This window comes from Ambystoma mexicanum, chromosome 9 (assembly GCF_040938575.1).
Source record: "Ambystoma mexicanum isolate Mex_15411 chromosome 9, UKY_AmexF1_1, whole genome shotgun sequence".
Taxonomy (NCBI): domain Eukaryota; kingdom Metazoa; phylum Chordata; class Amphibia; order Caudata; family Ambystomatidae; genus Ambystoma; species Ambystoma mexicanum.
The window spans coordinates 1445598974-1445612394 of record NC_090931.1 but is presented as its reverse complement, the minus strand read 5'-3'; the positions used below and the strand labels follow the sequence as shown (position 1 = coordinate 1445612394).

Sequence of the window (13421 nt, the reverse complement as noted above, 5' to 3'; positions counted from 1 at the left end):
TTTACATGGAACCTTCTTTTCCTTTTGAACAACCATCGCAGAACTCTCTGCAATGGGACAAGTAGGAGTTGCACAAGCAGAGAATTACATGTCTGAAACCCATTTTCTAGTCCGAGATCAAAATTAAAGATTTGATAAGAAGGAGGTAAAAGCAGCTCCCGGGGTATCCAGCGTTAACCGGTTACCAGAAGCTGCCACTGTGGACCAAGGGGCACATATCGTTCCACGAATGTAACTTCCACATAAAATGCAAACTTATCATTTTCCCCATTATGTATGTCGCTTTATGCTTTAAACGGTGTGTAGATGTGTCCTAATGTTTGATTATATATTGTCCCTAACACAATGAGTTGAATCTGCATAAGTGTGTTTTTTCAGCATCTTTTGGCCTGGGTAGCCAAACGTAGCTGTTGTTGTCAAGCTAACCAGGCTCTTCTTGGCTAGAATCGGGAGCTAAATGACTCCCACCTCCCCTCAATTTATAACCCTGCTTAGTGCAAGTGTGGGAAACGTACCTTGAGGCAGCTCAAATGGATCCTTAGTGAAGACGGCATTAAGCTGGACTTGAAGGCGAGGAACTATGGGAGACTGCTATCCCATGTGAACTTATTTAAAGGGTTTATTGCAGAGCTCTTCATTCATAAATGAAGGCTGTTGTAATGGTATATCATTTATTTACCAAAGATTTCCAGTATAATATATTGTCATGTGGCAGCCCTGGCGCTTATGGCATTCTTGGAGGATGCACTGTATCAACAGTCCTACAGCAGGTCCTGGAGACGGAGTTCAGGGGAAGACTACATGCAGTCTAGTCCTCTCGTCCTCTCCTAACATGGCCGCCGCATAGAAGGGTTGCTATAACTACGTGACGCAACCTCGGCTCATCGCGTATTATCGGTCTTCCTGGTACCCGCTGCCGCTCTCCTAGCTGTTTCTCCTCAATCCTGAGTGCTTGTGTTTTTCCTCAGTAGTTTCCCTCATCGCTTTGTGTCTGCTTTACCTGCCTTTGCTTTCATTGTTTCCTTACACTTTCCTCCGCCACTCGTTGCTCTCCGTGGTTTCGGTTTCACACAATTTCTCTTCTCATCTGGTACCCGTCCTTCAGGTACGCCCTTTTGTCTTACCTTCACCAGCTCTTCTGCTATTCTTCTCGCTTATACTATATGGAAGGAGTTATCTTCCTTGTCCGTGTCTGAGCCTGTTGTTTCCCTGGTGCCTCTGCACGCTCTGTAGCCGTGCTGGCATTTCTTTTCCTTATATCCACATTCAAGACCATTCTTTAGTCAGTACTTCTTCTGACCGTGGATTTCAACATCTTGTTGCAATCTGTCTCAAGTGCCTAATCTCCAATCAGTTCACTACTCTGTATTTGCTGTAGTACCAAGGTTGCACTACAAGTCATTCCAAGGACATACAATCACAGGGTGTTTTGGTGCCTTCGGTCAGGGGTTTATATCCTGCCGAGGTGGCTTCTGGAGGAGCCCGTCCTTACTTGCGCAAGAAGAACAAGACGACTCCTAAACGTCAAGAAGAGAGGACCCGAAGAAGAGAGCTCCAGACCAACTCTTCGGATGAAAGAGGTAATGAGGGCTCACAGGAGAGTTCACCAGCGATGTCCAGTCATGACATATATAGCCAATGCTGGAGAACTTGCAACTTAACTAGACACAAAGGCAGAATTAATTGTATTGCATGCACTGTATAAATGCTCACTAACTTAATGTCATAATGACTTTAGCATCCTTTGCGCTCTGTTCGGTCCGACTGGCAGTTCCTCAGCTGTAACATCTGCTGGTGTGATTCAAAGGGGGCTGCATCTAGGCCACACACTGCAAGTACCACAGCTCCTGAGAAAGGTGCTGCCTGCGCTATTCCACCCACCACCTCTCACACCTTCAGATGCTGTACAGGGGTAGACTCTTCTACAGCCACAGGGGACTTTGGTAGAGAGGTGTGGCTTCTGGACACTGTCAATCTCTCCCTAAAGTCTGCACGTATCAAATTTCATTGGAGGTTTGTAAAGGACATGCGGTCTGCAAAGACAGTGTATGGCGGCTTACATAACTCATATCCAATGAAACCATTCTTTATGTAGTGTGCTGCGCAGCATATTCATACAGAATTAGGACTTTAGGTTGATAAATTCAATTTGAAAGCTTTTATTTTGGTTTTCGTTCCTCATTAGATGCTCTGGATGTCCTGGTTGTGAATCCCATCAGACCGGGAGTTTTGGTTTGTTGCTGCTGGATGGGAAACCTTCCCTCTGATTCGCAGATCTTATATGGTCTTGCTGTCTCTCTATACATATGTTGACTGCGGTGTACAGGCGAACTTTCACGGCAGGATACAGAGCAAGTCTTTCTAACCCAGCTCAAGCATCATTGTTGCAAGCTGGGGAACCTGCTCTCTGGATTCTGTTACCCTACTTTTGGGATCCTTCACTCAAAGTTCCAGGATCCAGCGAGGTTGTTCTCTCTCTCTTCCTGTCCATTTTCCATGGTTTCTGTTACGTGCTTGGATGCAGGACGCAGCATGGCTGCTCGTTCTCTATCACAATGTTCCCTGTATACGTTTGTGCTCTTGGGAACCTTCATACAGGTTCTAGCCTGGACTCTCTCTCTCTTGCAATGTTCATTGCTATGCTCTTGGGAACCTTCATACAGGTTCTAGCCTGGACTCTCTTTCTCTCTTGCAATGTTCATTGCTGTGCGCTTGGTAACCTTCGCGCCAGGCTAGAGCGCAGCTTCTTTTTCACGCAGTGTTCCAGTTTTAGCCAGTCCCCACTAGATCTGTGGGGCTCTCTGGCCTGCACACTACTGTCTCAACTTTCCGTCTCCCAGACGGTCTCCCTTTTGGGAGTCTCCTCGCACTGCCAAGCCTCGATAATGTGCGGCCACACTCGCTGTTCAGAGGCATCTGCTGTTATGACTTGATGGTCGTGAAGATTATGCGGCCTCTGTCCACAAGATCCGCTCAGAAAGATACAAATAACTTTCTGAGCGATCCTTGAGGCCACAGGTTTTATGAATGCCGAAGAATGCCAGGAACACCGGTGACCCCTTGACCGCTGTAAAGCAAGCAATGGGTCAGTACAATGGCAAACAATACACTGAATAGCGAGGTAACAAATATCAAGGGGCTTACCAAGGTGGCGTCTGAGGACGGGAAGAGCACAGATGAAAATGGAGGTGTTCCGTGTGGCTGCAGAGTGTAGCAAGCGGATGCGGGAAGGCGTAGTACTGGAAGATTGCTGTAGAATTTGGCACTGCAAAACCTGTATGGAGAGGGTATTCCAAAAGGTAACAGAAGAGGAAATCCGAAAACAGTCCGTTAAGAGTTCCAAGGTCAAAAGCCAGCCAAGTTCGTCAAAACCAGGGGTAATCCAAAGGAATCCAAAACACAGTTCAAAAGGTTCTGAAACAGCAGAGCAAAACAGTATCCGAGGGCTTGACAGAGGAATCCAAGAAGAACAGTCCGTAGTCCAGAATCGAGATGTGGAGACAGGAAGACGCCGAACAGTGCCTGATTGGGTCAGCTGTGAAGCACTGAATGAGCGTTCCCTCTCCGGTTTTGAAGGGGCCTAGGAGTGTTACATGACCCCATCACGTGACCGATGATGTAGCACGTTTCCTTGTCACATGACCCAAGTTTTCAAAAACACTGCCGGGTCTTCCTGGGGGCGTGATGAAGCAAAGAAAAAGGCCAGGGTCTCTTGTGTGTTCTTGTTGTATAGCCACTGCCGTGCTGCTTGAGGACATGAGGTTAGAAGGGGAAGGCAGATCAGGACCTGAGATGGTGGGCTTAGTGGCTGCACGGGTATTCGTGTGCGTAAGGTGACCAGTGGATGGTGTAACAACTGCTGCTTTTTATCTCCTTCGCCTCCACTTGCTCTCTTGCTATCTCTGCCTTTGGACACCAAGAGACTTCCAATATGCTTGTTGCATTGTACCTATCCCAAGGTTCTCATTCACAGACCTCCCTGCTGTCTCTGTTTGTGTGGCCCCCAGTGCCCCCCTTTCACTCTTGTTATGCCCAGGGTATCGCAGTGTTTGTACAAATGCTCTGCTTATCAGTGTGTCTCGTCTGTGTCATCTGAACTCTCGTTTGTGAATCTCCCTTCTCTTTTCTGTCTATTCATGTGCACTGCCCATCAACCAATCGGGAACCTCCTGCGAATCACTGAACTGTGGTTTAACCTCTGTGATGATGGATTTTGGCACAGGCTGCAGCAACATCTGTTTTGTAGTCTGTAGACGGAACGCTTCAGCGCACTGGTGACCAAGTGCAGCCTAAAGGGAGCTGATCAGTTACATATCTTTCAGTTTTGTATGCATGTATTTACCTATGCGAGCTGTGACGCATGCGGCGAGACCTGGAGCATCACGGCTGGTCTTTCCATGAGGCTTGCAGAAGCTTGCTACTTATGGTCAGGGGCATATAGTGTGGGGGAGGAGGGGTGGGCGGGGGAGTCAATGGAAGTTCTAATGGGCAAACAGGAAGATCTTGAATTAACGTACACGCAAGCTGAGGGTCGGGTGTGCCTGGATGTGCCGGAGCAACCTGTGGTTTTGATAGGTATCTGCCTGTATCATCTTAAAATAGGTTTGTTGGCTGAAGTGAGGCTTTAGAGTGAGTAGTCATGTCTGCGTAGGTCGTATTTCGGGTCCTTGATCCATAGTGTCATTTCTTGTATTCTGGCTTCTACCGGGTGTCAGTGCAGTTGTCCCATTATGGGGCAGTTGAGGGCCTCATGTCTGTAGTCCTGTCTAGAGTGGACATTTTATATTTGACCGATTAGGTTTTGCTACAGCTGGACTCCAGTATGTTGGTGCAGCTGAATTTGGCCTGATGCAAGTACTCAGAGGACCTCTGGTGGGGGAAACAAAGGGAGTCCTCTTCTAGCTGCATCTTCCAATGCTTCACATTTGGGTGGCCATGCTAGTGTCTGTCTGTGACCTGTTCGTTTTTTGCGGAGGTTGCAAACACTCGGTTGTGGGGGGGGGGAGCGAGTGTGTGGTGCAGCTGTGGGAACCCAGCAGGAGAGTATCTGGCTTCATCATTTGGTTACTGGCTTTATGATCCTGGCCCTTCTTCCCTGGTGTTTGGGATCTGATGGATATCTGTGAAATTATCTTGAAGATAAGTGTCCTCATATATCTTTGAGGGGTTCATGTACTTGTAGAACCCAGGGGAGCCACTCTAGGTAACAGGGGAGCACCCGATGCTCCTGGCTCACCACGTGTTTGTGCATTAGGATGCAAGCTTTCCATGCTAGGCCCGACACTCTTGGTTTCTGACACTATGTACGGATACATGTCGAGCTTTCGGGTGTACCTCTGCTTCACCTGCACGTAACTTGTGCGTGCTTGGGAGGGGCTTTGATGCAATGCGTGGGCCTCATCTATGCAAAAGGGAAAGATTGGTGAGAAACCCTCTTGGGGCTGGAGAAGCAGATACTTTCATGCCTTTCTGTGAAGCTGAACCTTTCGCTTTCTGGGTGTTGTGAGCAGGCCCCTGTCAGACCACGCATCCCACAGAGCTGCACCGTCAGGGACATGAACCAAGACTGCTCACAACTTGCTCGAGATCAATCAATGAGCATGGCCAATTGACACCTTGATATCTTCTGTTTTTCTCCCAGGTCGTCTTGAGACCGAGATATTCAATGAGAATGTGTTCCTGGAAACCTTTCTGTCCGAGGTAGGATCCTTTTTCAGCAACAGTTCTGGTGGGTCACTGCTGTCACCGTGCATGCCTGTCTCTTGCTGCGTGCAAATGTTTCTCCTCTCACAATGAAGGAACGGTTCTTCTGATGGTCATGTGTGCATGTGTTCAATTGATCTTCAAAGGCCCCAGAAGTAGCTCTACCTCCCACCCTTTTCCATGTGAACCAGGTTAATCAGTGCTCCTATTTTGAACTGCTCTTAGTTCACTTTAGCATTTCTGAAGCCTACTTCTGTAAACATGTGAAATGTGTCGTTTGCAGCCTGACTTCCAGCCCGAGAGGTCTGCTATCCTTAAGGGAAGTGTTGCAGTACATTGTGTGTCTATCTGCTAAGCCATGATTCTTACTTTTAGAAGGCACAGATACTCGAGGCTGATTTGCTCTCCTACTTTTAAAACTGGAATCTAATATACGATCGAAAAAGACATTTACTTATTGCCAAGTTAAAAAATAGATTGAAAATGCATCTGAATTTCTTCATTAAGTACTTGTTGGGTTTTGAAATCCTATGCGGTGAAAGCCCTTTGTCGAACACATGGGCGTGACGAATGGTGTAAGTTCTTAGTGCTGTTATCCACTGCTGTTGCAGGTGGACACAGACAGAACTCGCCGCCCCACCCCCCATTGGCTTCAATGTAATATTGTGAGTCTGGGGGCAGTTGCTGTAGTTGTCTGGGAATATTTATCAAAAATGTAAACGTATACACCCTTAATAAATAAGGCACACAGTTATATATGTATTATCAGTAGCTTATGTCCTATCATGGACATTGATCAACAGACTTACTCAGCCGTGCTGTAAGGGTTGAAGGCGTTTTAGTAGTTCTTTAAACAAATTTGCTGTAAAGGTATCAAATATAGGACTTCCACAGGCCTACAACCTCAATTCCCCAATCCCACGATAGGCTTAGGTTGGCTCTTTCTTTTTCCCAACAGTCCTTTCAACAGCTTCTTCCAACCAATTGCCTGTTTCCAATTTCTGTTGTCTTCCCCCACCGCTTCCGGTCGTCTCCCTCCTACCGCCTCTGGTCTCCCTCCTATCCAGTGATGGAAATGAGCGGGAACGGTCGGGGGGCAGTGCTCCACTACTTTTATTTTTTTCTGTTTACCATTCCTATACTTATTACGACCATATTCACCATTCTATATAGAGGATTTGTCCATTCGTATCCATGTGCAAGTGTAAAGTTGCAATAGGAGCTGTAGTTACTAGTCACTTAGGGCTTCATCACGGGTTGGGCGCAGCAGTAAAAATGCGGCAGTAACGCTATTACTGCTGCATTACTGCTCCACCCAATCCCGAGTGTGGGCGGAAAGTTGGGAGATTTAACTCCAACTTTCAGCTGAAGGTAAATCTGCTGACATTCTGCCAATTTTGGGCGCATTTACGCGACGCAATTTGTGCCACTGTAAATGCACTGAAAATGTCCCATACAGCCCTATGGACTCTGAATAAAATGGGGATTTACAGCCTTGCCGCAACTTGAGATCTGGCACTAATAGCGCCGGACCGAGTTGCTGTAACGCTATTTGCCATCTGGATACCGCCCAACTTGCGATGACCCCCTTAGACTATTGGAATGCCCAGGCCCCAACACTTGTCACATGTTGCACGATTCTTCTGCCTACCCTCTACCCTGCCGAGACCACATTTCCACTACTTATTTCGGTACACTTCTACCACGTCCTGTTGTCTACCTCCTGCCACCTTCTGTTATCTCCCCCCCCCCCCCCCTTGTCTCCAGTCTCTCTTGCTCTTTCCTGTCTCTCTCCAAACTCTGACCATTAACACCTCAAACGCCAACACGTCCGCTTGCCGAGACCTTTTATATTCCGGCGGGTCCTCCCTCTGGCTGGGCTGGTTTTTAGGATCCACGCATTGATGTAGTGTGATTGGGCGCTGGGAAACTGTTTCTATCCACAGCAGGTGTGAAGCCCCATCTTGACCGATGCTTTTAGAGGCCGTTCGGACATCTTGCATTTCATGTCTGTGCTGATCTGCGCATGCTTGCAGGAAGCTGTGGTTGGCAGAGGTGCAGTGACAGCCACAGGACCGTGAGAGTTTTGAGATTGGGGTGTACATCTTGTTGTTCTTGGGATGGGGAGACAGTGAAAAGTTCCCCGTGAGGACACAGCTCGGCTTAAAAGAACAGACTGATTCCATGCATGTGCCTGTCTCCTAGGGGGCAGAATGGGGGCAACCAGGGGACCCGCCTCATTCCACACCCCCAGGGCCATCAGACACTAATTCAGGGAAGATGCCAAGTTTCCTTTGTCACCCCTTAGATGTTCCCAGAATAAGGCAGGGGACTTCATGACACTTAGAAGTGTGTCTGATTGCAAAATTATTTGTTATAAAATTTGTTTTAGCTACACAGTAGCCTTTACAAAAATAGAAATCTTAGATAAAATGACATAAAATGTCATAAGATGTTTTACATAGAAAAGATACAAATACACATATTATAACACTTTCTTCATCAAACAATTTACACTTAGAAACTTTCTTCACGCAGGATGTTTCAAATGATGTTCAACAAATGGTTACAGTTGAGATTTGGAAAAAAAAACTTTTTTCTTTACCCATGATGTTTCATAGTGCATTTCTTAATACCGCTTAGATCCCAAAAAAATAACCAAATTCTAACAGGGCGATTTAATTAATAGTCATCCATTAACCTAATAATTCACATTTGATTTTTAGAAAGCGCAACACCGCCAATTGCAGTCCGACCCTAGAGCCGTGCAACATGTTCATCCAGAGAGCTTCGAGATTAACACATTCTGGGTTGGGCACATATATAAGGAAGTATTCAATACGTGCTGATCTAAGTCCCGTACATTAAATCAGCAGGTGCTCTAGTGTTACATTCCCAGAATCTACATTACAAAATCTGCACTCCGAACCTGCGGCTTGCGAACCTTGCCTTATACTCAGAATTTGACCCGTCACCAGAACATTAAAACTAAATCTCATAAATTCCTGTCCAAGCAATTTGCTTGGGAATTTTATGAGATATGGTTCCATGGTACCCATTTTTTTGTTATTTGCCAAATGTGCATACAAATTTTTGCTAGAAATTATACTAACCGTCAGATTCCAATCCGCATGCTGCCGAAGCATCTTAACCTTCATGGGATTATTAATAAGGAGGTCTTTTGAAACCCCAACTTCTGCAAGTGATTCTTGGGCCTCCATCTCTAATTCCCGTATTACTGTGGACAGGCCCTCGCCCGCTTTCAGGGACCGTCCCATAATCCCATACATAGTGGACTTCTTGCCCACCAACAATTTCCTGTACAGCGATACCCTACGCCAAAGGATTACACTTGATAGTGAGTATAGCCCAAGTTCATAGCGTATCGCTGCAAGTGGGACACACGTGGGGAGGTACCAAACCAAAGACCTCAGAAGGCGCGCCCGTACTTAGGAAATTCGCTTCTGAACCAGGAGGGGGCCAATTCCATTCCATAACGCAACTGTGGAATGGTCTTGTTACGATACACTTTCATACACAGTAACATTGAACATTTTCCATATTTATTGTCCATTTTCTGCAGTTGAGCAATCATTGGTGTGATTTTCTTATCCAGAAATGCACATAGATTACTTCTGCCTACAAACTCAAAAATAGGATATCCCAGATAGTGAAAGGAATGACATATAGTGAGTTTGGCATGCTCTAAGAACCAGGCAAATCTAGTTGCACGTGTCTTATAGCTTAATCGCATAACGAAGAATTTCCGCCTGTATATTTCTTAAAGGAAGAAAGTACACTCTAAAAACCAATGGGAGTAAGGTCAAAAAGTAAAATATCATCAGCATATGCAGTCCAGACAATTTTCGTACCCTCCACTTTGGGTGCTGCAAAGGGTGCCTCTTCCAAGACCGGGCCAACATCAGATAAATAGAGATTAGAAATGGTTGGCGCAAATATGCATCCCTGTCTAAGACCATTAGTTGTGATTATTTCTTCTGAGAGGGTTCCCTCCATATTAAGTCGAACCCTAATATTAGTTTCAGTGTGGAGATGGTAAATAATTGATAAAAGCTGTGCGGGCTTATCAAGGGCATAAAGTTTGGTCCACAATGTTGCTCTATTTACGAGATCGAACGCGGAACTCAAAGCTATTGATGCCAAGTATATTGGTTGACTATCTCTTGACCTGGTCTGTTGCTGCATAGTAGACAGAAGGAGACCCCCAGCATCCGTGCCCACTGTTTTCCTGAAACCAAATTGCTGGGGAGATAATATTGCCTCTCTATCCATCCAAGAATGGATATATTCCAGGACCAGGGACGCAAAGATTTTAGAATCAGCGTCCAACAGGGCGATAGGTCTGTAGCTGGATGGCGCAGACCTATCGCCCTTTTTATAGATGGGTACCACGTAGGACAGATGCCAACTTGTCGGAAAAACCCTCGAAATAACAATGTCCTTAAACAGGAGAAATAAAATCTTGGCCCATAAAGTAGAGTTACCTTTAAACTCCACATTCGCAAGCATATTTGGCCCTGGAGCCTGCGAGGACGAACATCTTGATAGGAGTCTTTGTATGTCCAACAATGTAAAGGGGATATTCCAATGACCTACCAAGAGATGTGCCGGCACTAGCCAGTTGGGTGTAGGCTGACGGTATAAAGACCCAAAATGCCCTTCCCAAACTGCCGAAGAAATGCACCCCCCCCTTGTTCTCTGGCTTGGTTTTCACATCTCCCATTGACAGGGGCGTAGGAGGCATATCAAATCTGGGGGGCACAGGGGACATCTTGGGGACTTTGTTTTATTTATTTATTTATTTATTTATTTATTGTGTTTTAGACTAGTCAAAGAACTCGACTTTTCACAAAATTAGAATTAAAATAGCAGTACATATTAAATTACAAATATCACTGTATAAAACAAGAGAAAAGAAAACAAGAAAATTAAAGGATGCAGCAGCAAAGAACATGTCTTTGTATGTTGCATTTCTGGATTTTTCATCTGACTATGACCTCATGATAAGAGAGAGGAAATAACAATTACTTCCAGTGGGCCACGGCTAGGACGCCAGCTCGTTAAGAGGCAGATCACCTGTAAGTGCATTCCTGCCAATTAAAGGAGTTGCAGCCTTTTCTACCAACTGCAAGTTGCTACTTTTTTGTATGTGGGGCAAGGAGATGTGTGTGTGTGTCTCTTGGAATGGAAGGATGGGGCGTTCAAAGAAAGAGGAAATCTTGTTTGTACCTCTGAGTAAGCCCTGTTATGGGAATAGAGGGACCAGGTGTGTGATGTTGCTGCTTTGACTGTCCTCTGGGGTGGCGGGGGGGGGGGGGTTACAGCAAACCAGGAGGATGAGCGATCGCAAGCCCACCCCCTTATAAGCACTCCCCAGGTCCGCGGCCAGATGTGTCGGTCCCGGGGGATGCCTAGAAGGTGGGGAATATGTGGACCCAGGAGTCTGGTCCCTCTTATTCCATCTCATGCTGGCTTCGGAGCCTAGCCTTTCTTTGCCTTTGTTATTCTGAATGCAGAGCTGGACTCTGTTCCTTTCTTGTTTAACATTTGCTGAAAATCCTGATCTATTTGATTCTCTCATATGTTACTAGGACGGCAGAGCATGGGTCCTCTGCCCTGTTACATTATTCAAAGAGCCCCTCTGGCCTTTCTTTGCCTCTCTCTTGTCTCACTGCTTGCTTGCTTAATACATACCTCCTTGTTTGAACACTCAACATATTCTTCCTAACACAGCAATGGCAGCTGCAGTTTGTCTTAACTTCTATTTGTTCCGTGTCTTGAATTGGCCTCTTATTTCCGCTTTTCTGTCTGCTGCAGGGGAAAGGCATTTGCCAGTCACTGCCATGATGGTTCTACCTGGCCATAAGAGGGCAACAGCTAGCCAATATTGGAAGAACATGGGCATATTATGCCAGAGGCTGGCAACTGCCTTCCTAATGCCTACACAAGAGTCACAACTCTTGCCTTTGTTTCTAACAGTATTTCAGTGGATGAAGAAATGTGAGAACACACACATTGCTTATAAATGAAGGGGATGATGTCACACTTGGTTAAGACATTTTGATCACGCCAGGAGCTAATTTCCAGCTGCAATTATGCGATTACCTTTTAGACTTCTGGCTTTAAATAACGTTTGTATCACCTGGAAAGCACAGAGGTTGCTCAACAGGGTTCCTGGAGCACGAGGGGTACCCTACTCGTGGGCATGGATGATTGGAGGGCATTCTTGCCCTGGTTTGGAGCCTGGCCCCTACAGCCATGATGGGGCGAGGGGCCTATTACTTTTGGTTGTACGTACCCTTTGAGGGTGGGCAGACATTGCCTCCTGCTTTAGCCCACTAACAGCTCTGCCTTGCAACTTTATCACACATACCTGTCAGGTGGCATGTAACTCAATGCTACTAATGTTATCAGCCTCAGAATTCTGGAATCCTTTGCCACATCAACTAGGATACAGGCGTGCCACCTGAGACTTACCCATGTCTGAGTCAGCATCTGTTGCCCTGTGGGGAAGACACACACAGAAAGAGCAGGGCACAGTGCCCTTGTGGGTTTTTCACACTTCTTCCTCGGGGTGGGCACAATTCACTCCACAAAGAAAGTGGCACATGCTGGGCAACATCTGCCACTTTGACAATGTCACCCAAAGAGTGAAATTGGCCATTTGAAATACCTCTGTCGGCTTATTATTGCACTATCCACACTGCTGGGTTTAAGCACCTGCTTAACGCGAGATGGCAATTAAGGGCATTTGCCAACGCACTCAAGAAGCACAGGACACCCTCTTACCGCGACATGTCATGCTCACTCATTCTGATCACGAATTGCCATTTATCTGGGGTCATGTTAAATGTATTTATTTATTACATGTGTAGCATCACGCAAAACCGCCAAGCATCAAGGCGCAAAGTAAACTGCATGCAGTGGACCACTTCCTTTGGCTCACGTTTTTACTTTTCTGCGACAAAATGGAAGATTTTAGCGTAAAAGGCAGGTGAAATCACATTTTTTCCACTTTGGAAGAGTGTAAATACCTTGCGCAATTAGCGATTGCTAGCGGAATTGACAATGGCTTACTCTGGACTCTGCCCGCTTTTACCAGGTTTCATTTCCAAGCAGATCCCAGAGGAATCCCTTTCCTTATTTCCAGCATGAGAATCCATGCTGGCAGTAAGGCTGCATTTGTCTGGTGGAGCGGGAAATACAGGGGGTTCTGGTGTGTCCACTCGGCTCCCGCCACAACACCACATGTCCTACCTTCCCGCGTTCCCACAGGTGTCCCGACAAAAACGGTACCTCACATGTGTGGATGCACCCACCTCGGAGAAAAGGGAAAAGGCCTACCCACTGATAACCCCAAGCCTTTCGGCAAAGCAGATTTTGCTCATGTGGACAACTTACAGATTTGGGCCTATGGTGTCGAAGCCATCAAGGAAAACTGAGAACCCCATGCATTTCCAAAAAGAAGACACCCGTGGGTACTCCCCTTTCCACTAAAAACATCCATGGTGGTTTAGTAACCCCCACACCCACCCAAAATAAGTTATCAAGTTTTGTTTTTGTTTTGCCTCTTTCCTAGGGGAAGATGGGCACATGTGTGGGCATCTGCCCCACGCTTGGTGGGTGGCTCTGCCAATATTTGCAGTGGCCTCCCCCACCAGAAATGGATGGGGGCAGCTCATGTACCCCTTCCTAGG

At 46.4% G+C, this 13421-nt stretch overlaps 1 protein-coding gene across 1 annotated transcript in view; it reads left to right on the top strand.

The window, feature by feature from the left end:
- NHEJ1 (non-homologous end joining factor 1) overlaps window positions 1-13421 on the top strand; it is a 1209243-nt gene that overhangs the window by 317173 nt on the left and 878649 nt on the right. The window contains exon 5 of the mRNA XM_069616866.1: window positions 5642-5700. Within this exon, the coding sequence (XP_069472967.1) occupies window positions 5642-5700 (59 nt within the window). The remainder of the gene's footprint in view (window positions 1-5641; window positions 5701-13421) is intronic.